Genomic DNA, 21,650 nt, shown 5'->3' with positions numbered 1-21,650 from the left:
TTTAGTAGAAAGGATCAAATATTTCCTCAAAGGTAAGGAATTTGTGATGTACCTCTGCCTCACCTTCAGGCTTGTGCTTTCTTACAGGGTAAGTTCTTGCTGCTTTCTCAAAAGGTTTCCCTAAGTAAAAGAGAGTGTAAAAAGGATACAAATTCTCAAGTGGATGAAGTTGTGTCAGCTGTAGTGAGAATTCTGCTTGTGTTCATAGCCTCACTGTTCTAATAGGTCAGGTAAGAGGTATATATAGGAGTGATCATCTTTCTTGAAAACAGTTTTTCAAGCATTAATCTTTTAAAGTGTCAGGCTGTCTAGAGATGTACATTCAATGTCTGTTAGTGCCTACTCAGCTCCAAAATGTGGTGTTTTTGTTTTTGGTTTTTTTTCCATATTAAAAGGCAACTGGTTCTGTTTTGGACAACTGAAGCTCTGCATATATTCTGCAAGGCTCTCTCCCAAAGAAATGTTGCTCGTTTTCAGGAACAATAAGGATCTTGCAAACCTTATTTCCACTGTTATCTTTTTATTTAAATACTTCCTTGTATTTCAAAGGAAGATAAAAAAGATGCAGGAACTCAAGACCTGAGAGCATGTGCTTTATCTGGTGAGGGCTGAGTTGCTGACAGCCTTTTCCCACTCCAGGGGTATCAGTGGTCAGGACATAGAGATTTGTCTTCAGTTGATTTAAATGTGTTACTTGCTAATCAAGTCCTTCAAAAAATACTTAACCTGAATGAATAATGCTGAAGCTTAACAGAAAACATGCAGGGCCCCAGGTCTTACCTGAACATCCATGTTATGAGGGGTTGCAATACCATCTGCTTTCAGGTATGTGGGACTTTGTGGTGCTGCTATTATAAAAGCCTTTATTCAAGCATAATGATCTTTCTTCCCACATTACATAGGAAGATATTGGTAAAGAAATATTTTCAGAAGCTGCACTGAGGATTTATACAGTAATAAAGCTGTACAGAGGGTACATAGGATTATATAAAGACTATTAAACCTATCAAACAAGGTTGCAGATTCTTCTGCCATGGAATTAGCTCTTTCCTCCTTGTAAGCATGTGCAAAGTTCCCATTTGTAAGTTAAGGCACGTGTAATTTAGCATATATGTATTTTTTTGCTTTGTATGCTGTTTGATTATCTTCATCTGATCTTCACCTTTTTGAAGCATCTTAGGCTGATGGCAGTAGTTCAAATGACAGTGAAGAGGAGCCACTATGAGAGAGAAAAATGGCCTGAAATTTAATGAAAAATGCCCAGAGCAAATATGAATGTTTCTACTTCTACCATAAGGAGTGTAAATATTATTACAGAAGTAACTTTAAGATATGACCTGAATGAGTTAAATTTATCTCACTTGTTATAGAGGAACTTCAGAATGATACATGCATTCCTCATTTGGTCCAGATATAAGTTGTTAACTGAACTTCAGTAACAGGTTAGTTTTCTCCTAGCTCTCTATAGGACACACATAATGGTGAAGAAAGCATTTATCCTCCATTCCTGTGAGTACTCTCATGCCTACATTTTACCCTGTTATTGACAGAAAAGGCAGGGAAGAGACCTACACAAGTAGGTCTCAACTAAAATTACTTCCAGTAAATGAGTGACTTCTGATTAAAATATTGCATCTTATTTGAGGCTGGCTATAGGTACAGCTTAAAAAAGGATATTTCTCGAGACAATTATATAAGTAATATAAACCTAACATATATGAGAATACATACCCAGCCATAACTAGGCAGAATAGAGCAGGATGCTCTTTGCTATTAACTCCCTCCACCTCCCAAATAAGAAAGGAACCTTTTAGAACAGAATGAACTTACATTAATGAGGTTCAATTCTATTGTCCCAGTTTTCTCGGTATCCAGTTTTTGAAACATTTCTGTGGAATGAGAGAGATGATGGAGAAAAATGAATATAGGGACCAACTGGAAAGATTTCCTCTTCTCTGTGCTTCAGCTCAGAGAGGAGTTTATGACAGACCAACAGACTTCACAGTAGCACTTTTTAGGGTGAAATCATCCTACTAAGGACAGACATATTGTGTCTTTAAGCCAGTGTACAAGAACTGCTTGCCAAGTAGGCAGAAAAAGATTTTGTAATAGTTCTGTCTGTAATATTAACAAATGTTAATTTAAAACGGCTTTCAGCATCCAATAGCCTTATAGTGAAAAGGCAAAGCAGCAGAGTTTGGTTTTTAAACCTGTACTCACTGAACAAGGTTTCCAGCCGAATCAAGCACCGGACAAAATTATCAAAGTCAATGATGAGGTTTTCATCGGCAAACCGAGCCACAATGACTTGATGTAACTGGCCGTTCAACTTGAACCCTATAATATGATGTCAAGGATTGGAGGAGAAGAAAAAAGGAAAAAAACAACAAAACCATCAAAAAAACCCCAAATATTGACAGTGCTAGAAAATTAAACATCTACTTTTGGTTAAATTGTCAAATTTTAAGGAGTATCTATTCAATTTTGGAAAGGCTCCCACCACCCCCTCCTCACCTGGAGTTATTTAAGCTCCTGACAGTGTCTTGTGTTCTTCCTATGGTGCAAACTCTCACATTTCATTAGCAAACTGACTCTTGTAATGCTACTGTGAGCATCACACCTTGGTCAAGCTACCTCCCTTCCCCAAGTCACAGTATCCCTGGTGAAAAATCTAGACTAAGTGGAAGCCTTTCAGGTGTGGATGAATGAGATGTTTCAGCTTAGAAATCACGTACGGGAGTGCAGTGAGCATCTGCCACCTCAGCTTGAACATGCTATAATACTAAAAAGACAATTACCTGCAGCTTCCAGTGCTCTCCTCATCTCGTATGAATTCATAGTTCCAGATCGATCCACATCAATTTCCCTGTAAATTTTCTGCAGGACATAAAACCCAAAGTCAAAACTTGTCAACAGTTGGGAGTGCTTTTTGGCTTCAGTCAAAAGGGTGAAGAGAAGCTGTGGATGCTGAGGGCTAAAACCTGGGGACTGAGGATGCATGAGTTGCAGGAGGTGCATCGTACGCCTTCCCAAAGGTGTCACAGCACTGGAAAGCATGGCTGCCACCCAACTTCTGGTCAGCATGGCCTCAAGCAGACAGCATAGGACTTCCAAGCAAAACACTCCAAGCCAACCAGATCGTTTTCTGGCTACTTCATGTTCTGTAGAACTGTAGGGGAGTTTTGGCTGTGCTCGCAGTTTGCTAGCAAATTGACATGGGTGTTAAGTAACTTGGCCTAGTGCATATATTCGGCTGCTGTTCTTGAGTTTCCCTTTCTAGTCTGTCTTGATCCTCTGCAAACTCAGAGGAGCACCAGTAGTGAAGAGGCCTCATCTCCTTCAGACTGGTTTCTTTTCAATAGAACGGGATTTGCAGTGATTGCATTCAAAGGAGCTGCGTGCAAAACTTGCAATTAAACTTTCTGGTAGCTGTATATCGTATGAAGCAAAACAATCCATGTTTTATTATATGTACTCCCCCAAAAGTTGTGTCTTACCTGGTATTTCTGAATCTTTGTCCAGAGTGTGTGGAACTCCTTCAGCCCCAGTTTTCCACTCCCATCATTCTTGCTGGAGTCAAGGTAATTTCTTTGCAAGTCAGAAAAAGTGTTTTCCCTATTTGTGCTGGGCTAATTAACATGAGCATTTGTGACTTAATTGCTTTTTTTTTTTTTTTTTTTTAAATATTAAGAAAAGGATGCAAGTCCTCTCTAGAGCTTATGTTTCTGTTTGTCTCTTTTGGGTTTGTTTAAGCATTCTGTTGAATACACAAATGTTCTCCAAGGCTTCTTGTCTTTCTAAGTCAATACAGTGACTGATTCATTTAAACTGTGATCAGTTCACAACCCCTTCTCACTCCTCCTTTGGTAATTCTCTGTCTTTTCAATACATGTATAAAGCAGCACAGATGATGCCATTTTGCTCTCCGTAATTGGTTTGACACCTGCAGTTACAGGAGTTTGTAAGTCTAGGTTATAAACAGGAAAAGGCACAACTAAGCCTGCTATTTAGAGAACTTTTGCACAGACAGCTAACAAAAAAACCTGGTCATTTATTTCTTCCCTCCCCAAAACCACTAAGTAGTCAGTACTGGCTGCTAACACAAAATTTTAGCAGATAATCATTTTGTTTGGTAATTCTTCATTTATTTCTGAGTACACAGTTCAACTCCCACTGAACAGAGAAGCTGGATGTAACTATTCTTACACCTAAATCCTTCATCCTACACTTTTGTGCTTATTCTTTGATGTAGAAACTCCTAAAAATCAGTATAGTCTCTGGCTCCTGTTATTTGCTTGCTTTGTTTTCTGTTTATTAAATCCTTATGGCTTGACAGTGCCTTCCCCAACTCCAGCCAGATAACAAAGTGTGTAAGTACAGCCAGCTGTGTGCATCTAAACTACCAGCCACGCCTGTCCCCACCCTGCTGAGAGCTGCCTGTTCCCAGCAAACCTCACTGTGGCATCAGCTAAACCGTAATATGCAAGACTTAAAAACAGATGGCCCTGTCTGGAAATGGAGTTCCCCCACTGCCTGAGAGAATGTGTATGCCATGGTCAGCGGCCAAAGCAAGGACTGCAGTTTTTATGTGGGGTACCAGAGCAAAAACAGCTTATCTGCTTCAGGAGGCATCGCAAAAGCAGCAGCTCACCTACTTCAGGCAGAAAAATAGCACCCTTAGGCAGCAGCCTTAAAGGATACATCTAGCAGGTCAACCATTATTTTGCATGTCTCAATGCTGAAGCCATCAGATTTAATATCTTGGCCTGTAAAGAAAGAGCAAGAGATGGAACTATGGCTGCATACTGTACCAAAGGACCTTCCTCTATTGCCTAGGAGTAACCAGTGTACACACCTCTACCCTTAACTGCTTGTCTTTTCAGAGGCTTTGCAACTGGCAAGATGACCTTTTCATTTGGATAATTTCGTTTCTCCATAATTAGTGCTTAGCACTTTGCCTTGTCTGTGGCAGATTAGTTACTCAATGGCAGTGTGGTGTCTCCTTCACATCTGCACTTACAATGAGGCGTTCTACTGTATGGCTGCCGTGGTCTGGGCCAAACCAGCACAGCAGGAGGGAATGCCTGCCTGCTGCTCTGGGAATTACAAACAGCATCCTCAGCCTTTGGGATCTAGCAGTTGCATTGGTACCCCTTCTAAGGTAAGCTTGTCCTTACAGATAGTTCTGGTTTTGTACAAGAGAGGGACACAGCACTGAAGCGGACAAATGGATGCTAATAAACAGCCCTTTATGACGCAGGGACTTCAGGGTGAAAGTTTGCTGTGATATTTCCTCAAGCAAACAGCCCAGTTAGTCTAGTTTGTAGGTATGCTGCAAAAACAAGAGACAGAAATAAGCAGACAGGTTCAGGAAGGCTTTACAGAAACAATGGACAACATGGACTTTTGAACTGTGGAGGTCAATTCATCATTCATCAAATCAAGCTTGGTAACCAGTAATACACCATTGATAACTGGCTGATCCATGTAGCACAGCCCTGGCTTCCTAGCTAAGATTTCACTTTGGAAATTAAAGAGAATTTCTTCTCCAGGCTCAAACGCTGCTTCACGTAAAAGAAAATAATCCTTAGCCAAGCTCTGAATGACTTCACAGAAAACCTGTGGGCTGCTGTTGTAGAGCTCTGACTACTGGTTCTGGCAACAGGCAAGTGATAGGACTTGGGAGCTGCAAACGGTACTGGAACTGCAGAGACACCAGTTGTTCAGTCATGGTCTCAACAGCTCCTCTCCAGCAGAAACTGTTCCCAGATGCAAAATCTTTCAGGTAGGAAATCAGTTTTCTTGCAGAGACAAATTTCTTTGTGAACAAATTACTCATGTAAACTTCTTTTCACTTGGGATGTCTATGTGATCTCCTGGTCCCTCAACCAGGATCACTCAGGGCAATGGTTCATGTCAGGTTTGAATCCTGCATGGTTCAATACCATGTACCAGCAATACCCTCCACTGATTACTACCAAGCACTAATTGCAGAACCACTTAGATTGGAACAGACCTTCAAGATCCTCAGGTCCAACCACCAACCTGTGCTACCAAGTCCCCTCACTAAATCAGCCCATCTTCCTGGCAGTCAGTTTCCTATACCAGGCACTGGAATAAAAGGCACCTGTTTGCAGCAGGCTTGCAAACATGCCCCACCACAGCGCACAGCCTGAGATACATGAACACAGCCCACATGTTTCTGCAGCTCCCTGAGGCTACAGGGCATGTGGCCCTGGCCATGTGAAGAGAGGATCTCACGGCTGCACTGGGAGCCCTGCTGGGGGCAGGTACTTACGCTTAGCCAAGATTTTATTCAGGATGCTGCGCAGCTCAAAGGCAGAGATCTCTGCATCCTGAAGAAAAGAGGAAAACAAGTTCTTCACTGGGAGACACAGGCACCATTTCATAAGCAGCCTCCTAATCCTTAGGGATTGATGGTCAAGATCAGTGTCCCTCAGAGTTTCTGTATGATGCGGGTGTGCCCTTATCATGAAACCTATTTGGCCAGTCTGAATCCACTGGCACCAGCAACTGGGAGCTGTTCCTCTTGCACACCTACCCGTGCCACCAGTAAGACATAACAGTGAAATACTCACGCTTCCTGCCAGCTGCCCAAAAAGCTTTTTGAAGCTAGGCTCAATGTCATCTTCACTGATCTCAGTCTAGAAGAGAGATAGAAAAACAGAATATGGAAAGGAGGAACTTTTCTGCCTGAGAAGGACTTAATGTCCTTGTAATAATGATGCAGTTTAAATGGCAAAGTTGTAGGTTGTTGTAGTTGTATTGTTTGTTTTGATTTTGATCATTTTTAGATTTAGGGAATGCTTAGAATGTTGTTGCAAACACTGAAGGATTAAGAACTTCCGCAATGGTTTTCACTAAAAAAAAATGAACATTCTTTATCAAATTCTGTATCAAAAAAGGACACAACCAAATTCACAACCTTGCTGTTGCTGCTACTCAGCTGGGCTAGCTGTCCTCATTTTAAGAAAAGATTGCAAAATGTAAGTTCTCATGTTGGAAAAAAAAATCCCATAGTCATGTAGAGACACATTACTAGGTGCAACGTTCTCAGCCCTTACAACACAAAACCTATGGTGAGCCACTTTCTACTCATGGAGACAACATCCCGTGAGAAAGTATACCTATGGCTAAAGGCTTGTGTTCCTGGATTCCTGGACAGCAAAGGGAATTTCCTATGGCTTCAGCTTATCTCTGCAGGCAGCACCTGATCCTGGGCACCTGGAGAGCCCAAGTTCCCCACCTCAAAAAAATGCAACATTTGTTTCCATTATTGCTTATGATGTTTTCTACTCACTGGTCTGGACATTCAATTATGTATATTCAAAAATCTGTTTCTAAAGTGGGATAGAGTGCTAATGCCTACAGAAAAATGCCATCTGCCTGGACTGCAAAGGGAACAAGACAGCCCAACCCCATTTATTTATGACAAAAATTATCTCAATTTAAAATATTTAAAACATACCTCTTCAAAATTGGCCTCTATTTCATCATCTATAACCCTAGAAAGATACAGAAATTGATATCAAAACCAAAATAAGTCACTTTTCTGATTCAATTACTTTAAGGCCCAAATTCTTTAAATTACAGTAATAATAATGCATGTTTAAAGCTGAGAGGTTGGTGGAGTGAACCTCAGACACACTGACATTCCAGTATTCTCATTGGTATAGAAAATACTCAAGGAGAGAAAGGTTTCTGCTTGCAGTGAAGGAGGTAAGTTGCTGTGAAAGATCTCCCACCCCTTCCCAAGGCCCCATTCCCTGTGCTGTATAGGACATGTCACATCTGCAGCCAACAGTGTGCTTTGAGCCAGCTCTACTAAAACCCAGCTCAGTGTTATTAAAGACAACAATTGGCTGAATTTTCTTCCCAGTATGATTTCAGAGGTGTGGACTATTTCTCGTAGTCAGTGTGCTCACCACCAATGCAAAGCATGTCTTTCTGTGGCTTTCTTGTTTCCACAGATCAGGCTAGGCTGTGGGACCCAGCTGGCTACACTCCAAAGACTCCAAAAAGCATCTATCCAGACAGAAATTACTATAAAATAAATAATAATTGTAACAAACCATCCCATTCCTAGTAAATAACCTGTAGCACAAAGCTACGTACGCTGAGTTTGCGTTTTTCTCTGAGAAGACTCGGAGGCAGAAGTCTCCATTCAAGTTGGGTTCAAAGGTAGAGGGCACAATGATGTATTCTCCTGCGGGGAGCTTGAACCGATTCAGCACTTCCCGGAGGTTGATGAAGGTGTTGGATTTTTCTCTTGCTTTGTTAGTCAGGAAAAAGTTTTTGCTCAGATGAATATTCGTCTGGCCAGAAAACTTAGGGAAAGCAAGAAAACAGAGAAAACCCATCATTGGCACGTATTTGTTCTTTTTAGTTACAAACACAACAGAGATGACAGTTACCTAGGTGTGAAGAGAAAAATGTATGTTCCACCAAAATCAAAGAGAAAAGAGAAAGGGAGTGGTGTCTTTCACCACAGTACTCCTGTGTTGCAGACCATCTCACTACAGCATTCAAATAATGCTTATGTTTAGCAGATTGTGAAAAAATCTGACAACTCTTTTTGGAGACCAACATGGTGTGATAGTGACAGGACAAGGGGGAAACTGAAAGAGGAGAGATTCAGGTTACATTTTAGGAAATCTTTCACAACGAGGACAGTGAGGCCCTGGCACAGCTGATCAGAGAAGCTGTGGTGCCCCATCCCTGGGGGTGCTCAAGGCCAGGTTGGATGGGGCCCTGGGCAGACTGAGCTGGTGAGAGATGTCAGTGGCAGGAGATTAGAACTGGATGGTCTTTTAGGTCCCTTTTAACCCAACCCATTCTATGTTTCTAGATGTTCTTTCATCCCTGATTTTATTTGAAGGCCAGATGTATTGCAGCTGATGCCCAGCCCCAGGACTACTGCCACGAGGGCACTGCAGCTCTGCTTCCCCAAGCCGCCCTGCAGCAGAGAGCCCAGTTCTGCAGGGCTCTGAGAATAAAATCAGCACTGCATGTTACAGAAGTGTATTTGAGTGGTGACATCTTCCAGAACAAACTCTTCAGGGCAGGGATTTAAAGACAAGCTATTTCAGATCCAGAAGCAGACACCAGGAACATGCTCTGCTTAGAAAACCCCACTTCCCCTCTGTCCAGACTTTTAAGAATGCGAAACCTGTCAGACCTGCTGCAGCTATGGCAGAAAAGTCAACAGACTGTAGTTTGAGTCTTTTGGTATGCAGAACAGATTTTAGACCACTAGGGTATGAGCCAAGGAGTAACACAATGTTGCTAAAGCAGTCAGAAGGCAGGTAAGAAATTAAATGAACTGCTAACTCCACTTCTTTCCTGGTAAAACCATGTTTTACATAGCAACCAAATATGCTGCATGCTGTTCCTGTGCCTCAGGGATCTGAGTGCACTCTGTCAGGTACAGAAAGCCATGGCTGAGGTCACCCTGGCACTTTGCTCCACCTCATTTGTCTGAGAGGGGCCTGCAGCCCTGCCTTGCATTGCTCAGCCATCACACCCCACTGCACGCCCTCCTCTGACCTCTGGGGCATGCTGTTAAGTGCCTGCAGGTAGAATCTGAGAGAAGAAAGAGGATGCCCTGGGGAATGAGAATGAACACCTTTGTGGAAGATTAATTGCATCAGGCATGATCTCTGTGCAGGGCAGGAGCAGGTGTGGGTCTGTGCTGGGAGAATAGCTGTTGCATTGCCTACTACAAATAGTCATGAAGGAGCTGCTCTCGTGAGTTTCTGCTGTACTGGGAGCTCTCATGTGAACCCAGAACATTTTGAAAATGCAATACAGGCTCAATCCCACCTCAGAATAAACGGCCACTAACTTCAGACTCTGCATAGCCCATATGGTCCTTCAGGGAAGGAGGATCCTCTCAATTGTTTTTGCCCACAGACATCAGCCTCAAAGCTGCACCTTGAACTCTTTGACACCACTGCGTGCTACGTACCTCTGGGGGCACCTGCAGGGAGAAGAGGACAGTTAGTTGTGTGCTGCAGTGCAGTTAGGCAACATTTGTATTTCTAAACAAAGAGACTGATTAAGGAGCTGCCATAGACACATCCCTGAACCTTTAGTCAGACAGGGTTTTACAGGTGTTTTGGCTCATTCTGCCCCTGGGCTCATACTTACCAAGCTGTGCAGATGCCCTGGCTAGCATTGCATTCCTGTTATAGCTGCTCTTCTTTAGTCTCTATTCATCACAGCATAATAAATAAAGTTCAGACTGTGTTTCTCCACTCTGCAAGTTTCTTTTTTTTTTTTTTCTTTTTTTTTTTTCCCCCTTCTTTCTTTGTTTTAAATGCTTTTTTTGCTCCTCCATGTAGAACCATAGAATACTATAGCTGGGAGAAGCCCATATGGGTCACTGGATCCACACCCCCTGCTCAAATCAAGGCCAGTACCGAAGCTAGGTGGGGCTGCTTGGGACCTTGTCCAGACCAGATGTGAATATCTCCAAGAACATAGCTTCTGTAATCTCTCTGGATTGTTGTCCATGTGTTTGACCACTGTTTTGGTGTAGGACAATTTTCTTAACACCTAAATGGAATTTTCCCTCTGCCTACTGGTATCTGATTCAGCCCTGATTTGGGTTGGAAGCCCAGCTTTGCTCAGGTAGAGCACAGAAGGAAATGAGGACTTTGCTGGGTTAATACAGTGAGTGACTTTTCCTTTTCCTTCCATGCATCTTACTTGCCTCATAAATTGCAAAGCCAATGGTATGCATGTCCTCTCCCATCTTCCTCTGCTTCCTCCGATGCTTCTGAATCAGGCCAATAAGAAATGTGCAGCCTCCCTCAGGATCATCAGGATCCTCATCTTCTTCCTCCAGTTTAATTAAATACTGTGGATTCGTCCAGAAAGTGTCTGTGAAGTGGATATATGAAAACTACTCAGAGACTTCTTTGATAAACACATGCCAGCTAGGACAGACACAGCCCTGACTTCCAAATTAAGCTGTGATCAATGCTTCCCTTCCAGCTTCACAAACCACAAGTAGACCCTCATTATGGAGCCGTGTCTTTCATGCACTTGCATTTTCTGGATATCATTCCCTGATACTTCCAGCATGTCATAAGCCACCCCAGACCAGTGAACATCAAGGACAAAGGTGCGTTAGGCAAGCAGGACTGACCAAAGCCAACACCAAAGTCAACATTACACCAGACTCAGAAAGGTTTCTCACCACTGTGCCACTGGGGTTATGGCTTCAACCCAATCCTTTACACTGCAGAATATCTATCTGGAGACTGAAGCTCCCAGAGCAACAAGCGGATGAGCACACTCTTACTTGGGTAATTCCTGCAGCCCCCTGCAGTAGCTCCTCGCCTCCAGTTCCCGTCCAGCTTCAGCAATCTCCACTTCTTGTACCTGTCACTTGTCAGAGTGTCTGGAGTCAGATTGCAGATTTCCAGGCGGGAGTAGTGCCTCAGAAAATCATTGAAGGCCATCCTGGGGGAGGCAATGCCATCTCTTTAAGATTGACAGTATTTCCAGACAGCCACCTTGTCCTTCTTCTACTCAGCAACTTAGCACTGGGAATTGGGGTGAACTTACTCACTCATCTTGGAGAGTGTGGTGAGAGAGGGTACTTTGTGTGGGAAAAAGGCTCATTCACTTACCAAAACTCCCCATCCTCATGTCTCCTCGTCAGCCGCTCTCGCACCTGTGGGTCAACACCACTCCAGTTTGGGCAGCTGAAAGACAAACCCACATTAACTGCAGTTTTAAAAAGTTAAATCTTAATGTAGCTGGTCTGGCACAATGACTCAGTTTTCTCACAGCCCTACATGATTGCAACACTCCATGACACCCACCTGACAGCGGCTCTAGGGCTCTCAAACAACAGCAGAATGGAAATACAGGGACATTGGGACATTAGGTACCTGGCCTCTCAAAATGCAAGGCAGGAGTTTTATTTTCACAAAATACCGATGCCTTGACTGAAACAGAGCAGGAAGACCCAGAGTAAATACTGTTCAGCCACAACAGTACATAAACTCAAGCTTTCATTGCTAACACAGAAAGGCATTTTTACAGCCCTTATATAAAGTAGGTTTTCAGAAGCTCACCACTGAATCTGGGCTGTTAAAACAGCAGAAACAACAAAAAGACTTGCATGAATCACAAACCAAACCACCCTATCTAGCCCAAAAGCAGGTGTTTGTATGGAGGGCACTGTAGCATGGGAGACAAAGTGGAGGGATGCCTCTTTTAACCAGCTCAGTGTGAACATCGCATCCAGACATGACTTAAAGTGAAGCTGGAGGTAGGGAGAAGACAGAGGACAACAGGAACACAAGTACTTCCCTGCAGTCAACACCTTTAGGCAACATGCAAGCCATTGACTCACTTATCATTCCATTTCCCCGTCCACTCCACTTCCCCCCAGGGATTTCGGATTCTGATGAGCTTCTGGATACTTCCACGGAAGTTCACCTGGTGGGATCAGAACACAGAAAGTCACTCAAGGACTCAGCTCTGTGCTCTCCTCCATTTTTTTTTTTTAATCTGCCCATTGCTGTGCACACAGAGCCTGAGACAAACGAAGCTCTATGAGGTCCAGTGAGAACAGTCATTTTTTACGAGGAACATGCAGTTCTGGAGGCAGGAGCTGCAGCATCACTAGAGCAAACAGAGGAGAGCGGGCAGGGCAGAGCTCCAAAGTCCAAGGATGGGTCTCCGTAACAAACTCTCCATACAAAGCCTGCAAACATCTCTAAAGGAGAAGCTTGCCTATCTTTTTGTGAATTAAGGTCAAATTCCCTCCCGATTCTTCTTCTGTGACAGGAGGACCAAGTGCATGCACCCCAACCTGCCTGTGAGCACTGCCCATCGCCTTGCAACATGCCTGTGGCTGGGGACTCATCACACCTCACTTTGCCATTTTATACATACTTCAAAAATAACTACTGGAGTGACCAAATGTCCTTTATACATGTGAAGGATGCCATGACCTGTCTGCTTCCTTTTGGTTTTGCACACTTTAACTTTATTGATCACCTACTCTTGGCTGGGCACCTGGCTCTCACACACACTGCTCTGCTGGAAGGTGCTGATTGCTGTTAATTAATACATAATAATATTTTTCTTGCCTGGCACATCTTGCACATCTTGCCATGCACCTAAGGTGTAATCCACCAGAAGATAATGCGCCCTCTGCACAGAGCTTTCTCAAGAACTCAAGTTTGCGTTTACCCAAAACACACAGATTAACTCGCTATTTCTTCACACAGAAGTGACTCAGAAATCTGGTTCTGCAGAGACTGAAGAATTTTTGGCTATGAAGACCAATCTGTTGCTGCCACGGCTCAGGGAGGATCACGCACGGGGCTGGCTGCATTTGTCCCTGTGTTGGGGCACAGCACCTACCTCCTCTGCCCCAGTGACGGAGTACGCATGTCCTTTCACCAGTTTCTGCGATGTGACTGCCTCCGTCTCAGCTGCACTGGTGATCTGTAAGAGCAAAGAAGCTATTACAACACTTGACTGGTCTGACCTATGAACACCGCAAAGAAAATCATTCCTCACAAAGTGGCTGCTTGACATCCTGATTTAAAGCTTCTTCAACCTCCATTAAACATGTTTGTCTCTCTCCTTCCTCCTTATCAGAAGGTATGTGATCTTCAAACAAGCATACTTGAAGCTTAGAGAAAAAAAAAATAAAGAAGGGAGTGGGATCAAGCAGACAGAATTCCTGCTGCCATTTCATGCCTATTTTTACTACAGGGCATTATAATGCTTAACTTCTATTCCCCTTTTTCTCTGACAGACAAGAAGAAAAGAGTTTACAGGATTTTTCAAAGACCAAACTCACTAACAATTACTTTACAGTGTATAAAGCACTCACCAACAAGGGAATATATTTACTTTCCCCCACCCCCAACATGAGGTTTGTATTGTTCTGGAGCAAAACTCCAGATATCAGATTCTTATCTAAATGCAGACTAGAACATGACTGGAAAGTGCTGTAGAGTTGCACGTTAACATTAACAAAGTATTTTTCCTGCTGTGAAACTTCCCTCTCTTGTGACTGGGATTTAAAACAAAAAAACAAAAAACAAAAAAAAAAAGGGAGGAAACACTTGAGTTTAAATTATGAATGCAATTCTTGTCAACAATTTACCTTCTCTTCAGGCACAACTAAGATTTAATCTCCTTTGGGAGTACATTGGTTATCGCAGTAATGATACCCAGATTAATTTCAGTGAGGCCAAAAGCAATGCTGAATTGCTGTAGTCAGTGACAAAAAGCTGCTCATTTTTTTATAGCACAGATATAGATTTTGGCAACGTGTTTTCTGATAAGGCCTTTAAAGTGACCAAGAACAGCCTCCCTGATTGGACAATGTATCCCAATTGTTTTTGCTTCAGTTTTCTTTTTTGGAACCTTTGGGTACAACCTATACAACAAACAGGATGGAGACCGCAACAACTGAGCACACAATGGAGGAACCATTAGCAGCAGCTCTTTGCCCAAAGCCACTTAGCCTGTGGCAATCTGCTGCCAAGACACAGACTTTCTGAAGAACAAAGATGTACACTGGGATCCCTAATGAGTTACCCGTATGATTCTTCACCATGAGCCTAAAAACAGCAGAAATTTTCATAGAATATCCTGAGTTGGAAGGGACTCGCGAGAATCATCAAGTCCAACTCCTGGGTCTTAAGGAAGAAAAATAACTAAGGCAAAGAGCTTTAACACATGAACTAACTAGATCTATGTTTCAACCTATTCTCTATTGCTGTGTTGTGCTTCTGGGTCAAACTCTCCAGGCAGAAGGAAGAGCAGAGAACTGATCTTCAAGAGGCAGAGGGAAGCATCCTCTGTGCGCCTCCCGCGGTTGGAGCACAGGTCCACCTCCCATGGGCCCGCATGCAGAGTGAGAGCCAAGCACCCAGCAGTAAGCACCAACTCACATCGATGGAGCAGCCAAGGAGCGAGCCTTTCTGCAGTGCTTTCTGAATGATTTTGAAGAGGTTGGGCGGTGCCTTCTGCAGCTCATACCATTCTGCAATCCCACCAGTGAAGTCCTCAAAGCCTTCAGTGGTGGTGCCACCGGAGAGAGCCTCGTATGATCCATTCAGCCTGCATGAAAGCACACACCCACACAACCATCAGGTTCCCTATTCTCTTCTTCTCTTGGAGATTGGCACTCGGTTGTGGAAACTGTCACAGCACTTCTGCTTTCAGCAGCACCATGGCAGCTACAAAGGCATCCTCCTTCCTTCAGCTTTCCTTCTTATAGCTCTTTAGAGTAAGGCTGAATGTGATCATTTGCGAGTTCAGTCATATCAATGACAAAAAAAAAAAAACACAAACGAACTTGGATGCTATTGAAACAACAACAAAAAAAAAACAACCCCCAAAACTCAAAAAACAAGAACCAACAACATACTTGTTCACTCCCTTAAGCAAACAGATCTGGGCAGGTGGACTGGCATGCTTTGCATACCAGCAGTGCAGCTGAAAACCCTCACAGGTGCTCAGAGCACATGAAATGGAGCTCCCAGACCCCAAGAACAGGAGATGACACTCAAAGAACAGGCTTGCCAGGGGATGTTTTTCTTGGCTAGCAGCAAAGACAGTACTTTGGGCTGCTGTCAGTAGCACCTGTCAGCACAGCTTCACTAAAGCAGCTGCTGTGATAATGAGGCTGACATTTTAATGTGTAGTATCTGCACTGTGGTGGATGCTATGGGGAAATAGAAGCAGTAAGTGAGAACAAGCAGCTCCTCTTGCCCCAGGTGGCCACCCAGGCCTTACTCACTTGGCGTAGGCCTTCTCCAGCAGCGCGCTCCAGAACTCGCTGCCCTCCGCTGAATGCACAAAGAGCAGCTCCCCATTCTTGGTGGGCAGCCGGTCATCCACCACAACATCCACCCACTCTCCGTACTGCCAGAACTGGGAGAGAATGCAAACACCTCATCAATGGCCCATGTCCACCAACAAAGAGAACCCCTGCTCCTGGCTCTTTGGTCATTGGCCTTCCCTCCATCACCATCACTCTCTTTGGATTTTGATGCCTGGTTTTTTGATGTCCCCCAAGATGTTCCCAGAGACATCTTGCATATAGACATGACCAACCACACAGGTTCCTGGCAAACAGCACTCAGGAGAAGGCGAGAGCCAGATTTCCACATACCTGAAAGTGGAAAATTCCTGCATATTCATCCTGGAAGCTCTGGTCTCTGGGAACAACACGGGCCAGAATTTCTTCATTCAGAGTGAGGGAGGCAATAGCTGCCAAGAGCCAGCAGTCCCCTGTAAAAAAAAAAATACAACACACATTACTCAAAGTTATTCTTTAACTTTTGCACTGAATAGGGATTGTGCATTATAACCAGCATGGGGATCACTGTGCCTTCTCAGAAATGAACCACCTCAGGCGTGATGAGATGATCCCACTCATCACTTTACCTCTAGGACACATTAAATGTATGTATACAAATATATGCCATTTCCAAGCAGATGTGTTTTCTCAAGATTTAAAAACCAACCAACAAACAAACAAACAACAACAAAAAAGTAATAGCAATAATTATCACCCATGCTGGAACTATTTGAAAAAGAAATAAATATTCAATTGAGTATACAGCATAGGTTAGCATGAGTGAGTATACAGCATGGGGAAAAGTCAAAGAGCACAAAGGTTCCCTGAGGTGCAATTTCTCCTCAAAAGCTTGAGTTTTCTCAAGAATAGGCTGCTTTCTTTTCCTTCCTCTACATTTCACCAATGCTTATTGACTTGCCACCCAGACATCTATCCTAGGGCTGAGTTCCTGCTAAAGTTCCCTTGCAATCTCCTGCCAAACAGGAGCTCCTTTGACCTTATACACCTCTGGAGGCTTGTTAGAGGCCTCTTTGTCCTGTGCAGCATCCAATCTGACACTGGTCAGAAGAGAGGCAGGAAAGACCTGAAGGCAGGCACTGTTTCTCGAGCCTACACACCTCTTCACTCTTCCAGAGATGGAGCCAACACACACTAAGCCAGGCTGGGTCCAGGCTGTTTGAACAGTACTTTTCCACACCATCCCTCTCCAAGCAGGAGACTGCAACTGTTGCATTTATTTTCAGAAACAAATGTTGTTTTAAGAGTGGTCACCTTCCAGTTAAGCGCATTAAGAACGTGGTTACAGACATAAGGACTCAGTGCTTCCCTGACTCCTGCAACCTGTAGGAAGAAGTGGCATTTCAGAACTCCTCTTAGGAGAATCACAGAGTCACTGAGGTTGGAAAAGACCACTAGGATCATGTAGTGTCATCCATCACCACTATGTCTGCTAAGCTGCGTAATCAGAGCTGCTGTTGCTACTCTGTTTTGTGAGCACAGAAATGATGGCATTATGCATCAGATCCCCCAGTACTGTCCTGCAGCATGGGTTGGATGGCAGGCTTAGGAAACACACATCAGCTGCTAGCAAGTCAGAGGCCTGCCACTTTGAGTAGGGCCCTTGTGTGGCCAAAATGAATCAGGACATTCCCATCACTGAATTGAGACCTCATTGTCTCCTCCTCTTCCTGGACTTGTTTCTCTCATTGCACAACATCACAAAGCATCACAAAAATTCACTAACACAGGCAAAAAAAATCCTTCTGTTTCTTCTTCACAGTAAGGATGACAGAGCACTGGAACAAGCTGCCAGAGAGGTTGTGGAGTCTCCTTCTATGGAGATATTCAAGACATGTCTGAACGCCTACCTGTGCGACCTACTGTAGGGTACCTTCTTTAGCTGGGGGTTGAACTCAATGATCTATTGAGGTCCCTTCCAAGCCTTGCACTTCTGTGATTTATGAAGTTAAAGGAGGTTACAGGGACAGAGAGGTGGGTTATTAAGCATTTGGCATATTGGGCTTCAGATAGCAGAGACATTCTGGACAGTGGGAGAAGGGGATGGATGTAAATACACATGTGCATAAGATATGACAAATAGACAATCTCAAAGCACCCTTAACACTAGGATCAGGCATGAGACATGTCCAAAAATCACAGATTAGTAGGTTATTAGGTCTCAGCACACAGGCCAAATAATCTATCATCAGTCACAGAGGCAAAAGGCTGGATTAAAGTTTATCAGTAGGACTGTACTAGTGATCTGGCCATATCTGAGCTTCCATTTCCAAACTTTATAACCAGCATGCCAAGTACATCAACACAGTAAAGCAAATATCGTCTCTCAGAAACTGCAGTGCTGGTGGCAGAGGTGTGCAGGAAGCTTGCTGTCCCGCACAGCAGCCACCCTTCCCCTTCCATCCCTGCTGGACTGCCCACAGCCTTCCCATCTGAGCAGCACTGACACACATCTCCTTCCCTGCAAGGCTTTGCAGATGTGCACAAAGCAAGTCTGACATCTCAGGCTGACAGCAGCTGGATTCAGGTTAGCTCAGAGGATGCTCACCCACACTGCTGGGACACCTTCCTTTGGCCAGGCAGTTGCATGCTCTTCTCCAGAATAAATCAAATAAACTCACAAAAACAGCAACTCAGCCTGCTCAGCACAGCTGTATTGGCTGTGGTGAGTATTTGGCCACAGTATGTGGCACAGCTGGGTGAAACCACACAGTTCCTGGACAGCATAGCCCTGCTCACAGTCAGCTGAAGGGGTGTTTCCCCTCCCAGTTGCTCAACCTGCAGCAACCAGCTGAGCACACACTGCAGAGCTTTGCTCAGCCATGCACTCAGTGACTCCAGGGGATCTCCCCAGAGTGTTTGACACCGTGTTATTAACATCAGAGAAGTCATGGAGGACCTCTAAACTCTTAGCAGAATTAAAGAGGGTTTTCCTTTACCTCCTAGTTGTACCATGAAGGCAGACAGTAGAGAAGGAAACAGAAGGCTTTGATGTAAAGCCTCTCTGTGGAGCAGTTTCTAATGAAAACTTAGGAGTCAGACAACTATAGATATTGACCCTGCCTGGGCAACAGCTTCTTGGCATTAAAGGGCAGATAGAGCATATATATAAAAGCTCACCACCCCTTGGCTTCCACACATAGAAGTGCCCAGCAGTCAGGACTTAAGCTCTGCCTTTCCAAACTGACATCACTAAAAGCCGACCTGATATTTCAAAGCCTTTGAATGTATGTGGAGTTTTAACCTGCACAAGCAAGCCTGAAGAAGAAGCTCCTTACCAAATATCCTTAATGATAAAACTGGTCCTTCTGTATGGCTGTTGAGCTATAGGTTCTGTATAGGGTATATTTGAAAGGGCTGACAGCCATGTTGGGCTAATCAGTGCAAATGCACAATGCAATAGACAGAACAAAGTGATCAGAAAAGAGGATATTATCAGGCTGTGAGTTTATTTATAATAACAAGAAGTAGGTTTTTCTGGTGTTTTTTTTTTCTTTTTCTTTTTCTTTTTTTTTTTTTTTTTTTGCATCTTGCTTCCTGTGTGCTGCTCTTGCTATTTTACTTCTGATTTCTATGCATTCATCTGTGTATTTACCTAATCTCCAACAATAAACAACAATACTACAACAAAACAAACAAACAAACAAACAAAAAGAGTTACAACAAGGCAAGCATAAATAGCCTTGGTCTAAAGTAGGCCATTCTGGACAGCTAAGCAAGGCAAAGCTTATTGTACAACACGAGGGCAGCTCATGTAGCAGTGTGGGGTCAAAGGAAAAAAGTACATTCAGCCAATCTCAAAAAGCATCAGTATATTAAAGCAGTCATAACTATAGATTAATGACTATGTCAGTGGCTGAGATATTTGTATCAATACTGTGGGACCCCTGGAAGTTTTCTGGTTGGAGACAAGAAGCAGTGTCAGCTCACCACAATAGAGTGGTTTTCTGCGTGGGAAAACCATGCATCTCATTTTCTACATTCATCCTACTCACTTTATTATTTTTCCACACATCTGTATTCAAAGAGAGTATATCTGTGATTAAATAGCGGATAAAAGACACTGTGTCCTATACACCTCAGTGTTGTGATACCATGGTGACATCCCTCCAAAGAATGTGGTTAAGGGTGAATAAGCTTCCTCTGCATTTGCTTTGGTTCTGCTACAGTGAGTCACCACATCCCATTTGCTGCAGTTCTGGGCCAAGCCCCATAATTAACTGCAGACCTGATACTGCAAAACTGACTCCAAATACTTGTCCTAAAAAGCTTCTAACAACGATAAAGCAGAATAATGGCTAACCCAAAGCCAAAAGGGGAAAACTGTGTTGTCCTGAGAACCTAATGAGCTTTTCTGTGCTGGCGATCCATGCCAAGAAGCCTGTCACAGCAGTGACAGATGCATGTGCTTTGGATACCTACTGTAAGATGCTCCAAGTAGGTTAGCACCTGCTGTAAAACACACAGGTCTGTTGCTTTCTGATCAAGCTTTTTGGGTGATAAATAGACCACTAAAGTTTTCTATGGACAAACAAAAAATATAATAATATAAAATACAAGAACATCTGATGTCTTTTAGTGCAATGTCCTTTGGAACATTCCAAAACATGATGTGTTATCAGTGTCACCAAGTGAAGTTCAAGTAAACCAAAGTTTAGTTAAATCTCTCTGTGCAAAGGTGAGTGTCAGAAGAGGCAGAGGCAAAATTAAAAGCATTTGCACAGAACATCTGTGCAAAAGAACACAGATTCAAAACAGGGTCTTAGTAACTCAGTGGCTATGGAGGAAGAACCTATAGTGTCGAATTAGTTCATCAGTAAGTAACAGAGAAGACAACTCTCTGCACAGATTGGTAAGAAGATAGCAAGGCCAATCACAGCATCAGTTAGTCATGCTGAAAACAAACACGAACACTGAGAGCCTCTTATTCAAATATTGTTTCAGGAGGGAAAGGCACAGAAGCTGTGACTCAAGTCATACCCTTTGGTGGTACCACATAACCTCAAGAGAACATCGGACTGTCAGTTATGGCAATGATGCTCCAGCCCTCTGAGCATCCTCACGGCCCTTCTCTGGACCCGCTCCAAAACCTTCACGTCTTTTGTGCACTGCCGTGCTGCTAACGGCAACCGTGAGTCAGGCTGACGAGCACACAAAGGCGGGCAGCAAGCAGGGAACGGAAAACCTGCCTGCATCCTCCCTGCTCCTGTCCGGCATGAGGCGATACGGCGGGCCCGGGAGGGCAGAGCCCAGCGCGAACCCACACGGAGCAGCGCTGGGAGCAGAAAGCTGCGACCGCCGCCCCGCTTACCCAGGGCTCCTTGGCAGATGTCGGTGCGAGTGGCTCCGCCGGCGATGAACCGCGGACAGGAACACAGCTCCTGGCAACAGAACGAGCCCGGAGTTACGCGAGAAGGACGGAACCAAGAGAGGGGCGAGGGCGGGGATGGAGCCGGGCGAGCACCGCGCATCTCGGACACCCCGAGCCAGGCACCTACCGTAGGTCTACACCAGACGACGCCCTTCGTTTTGTAGGAGTTGGGCCCCAGCTCCCGGTACCCGAGAGCGGCGGGTCCGGCGGGGAAGGAGGGGTCGTGGAAGAGGCGGCCGCCCTGCAGGCACTCCCGCCGCAGCGCCCCGAAGTCCTGGCCCAGGTAGGGAACGGCCTGCCCGTGCCGCCCCGCGCCCGCCGCCGCCGCCCGCTCCTTCGCCAGCGCCGCCGCCATCCCCGCCATCGCCCCGCCGCCACGCCTCTCCCGTC

At 44.4% G+C, this 21,650-nt stretch overlaps 1 protein-coding gene across 1 annotated transcript; it reads right to left on the bottom strand.

Moving 5' to 3' along the window:
• Positions 1-849: 849 nt before the first annotated feature.
• On the bottom strand, positions 850-21,650 carry CAPN2 (calpain 2). Its single transcript, XM_048937982.1, has 21 exons — positions 21,388-21,650; positions 21,201-21,270; positions 16,184-16,302; positions 15,809-15,942; positions 14,958-15,126; positions 13,411-13,494; positions 12,392-12,477; positions 11,661-11,735; positions 11,330-11,490; positions 10,736-10,905; positions 9,989-10,000; positions 8,137-8,348; positions 7,490-7,526; positions 6,600-6,665; positions 6,299-6,356; positions 4,702-4,766; positions 3,498-3,566; positions 2,799-2,877; positions 2,221-2,337; positions 1,831-1,889; positions 850-1,219 (listed from the first exon to the last, which is right to left on the bottom strand). Exons 1-21 carry the CDS (start codon positions 21,622-21,624, stop codon positions 1,196-1,198), a joined length of 2,103 nt encoding a protein of 700 aa, XP_048793939.1. The 5' UTR covers positions 21,625-21,650; the 3' UTR covers positions 850-1,195.

The sequence above is a fragment of the Lagopus muta genome, chromosome 2 (assembly GCF_023343835.1).
Source record: "Lagopus muta isolate bLagMut1 chromosome 2, bLagMut1 primary, whole genome shotgun sequence".
Taxonomy (NCBI): domain Eukaryota; kingdom Metazoa; phylum Chordata; class Aves; order Galliformes; family Phasianidae; genus Lagopus; species Lagopus muta.
This window is presented reverse-complemented; position numbering and strand designations above follow the sequence as displayed.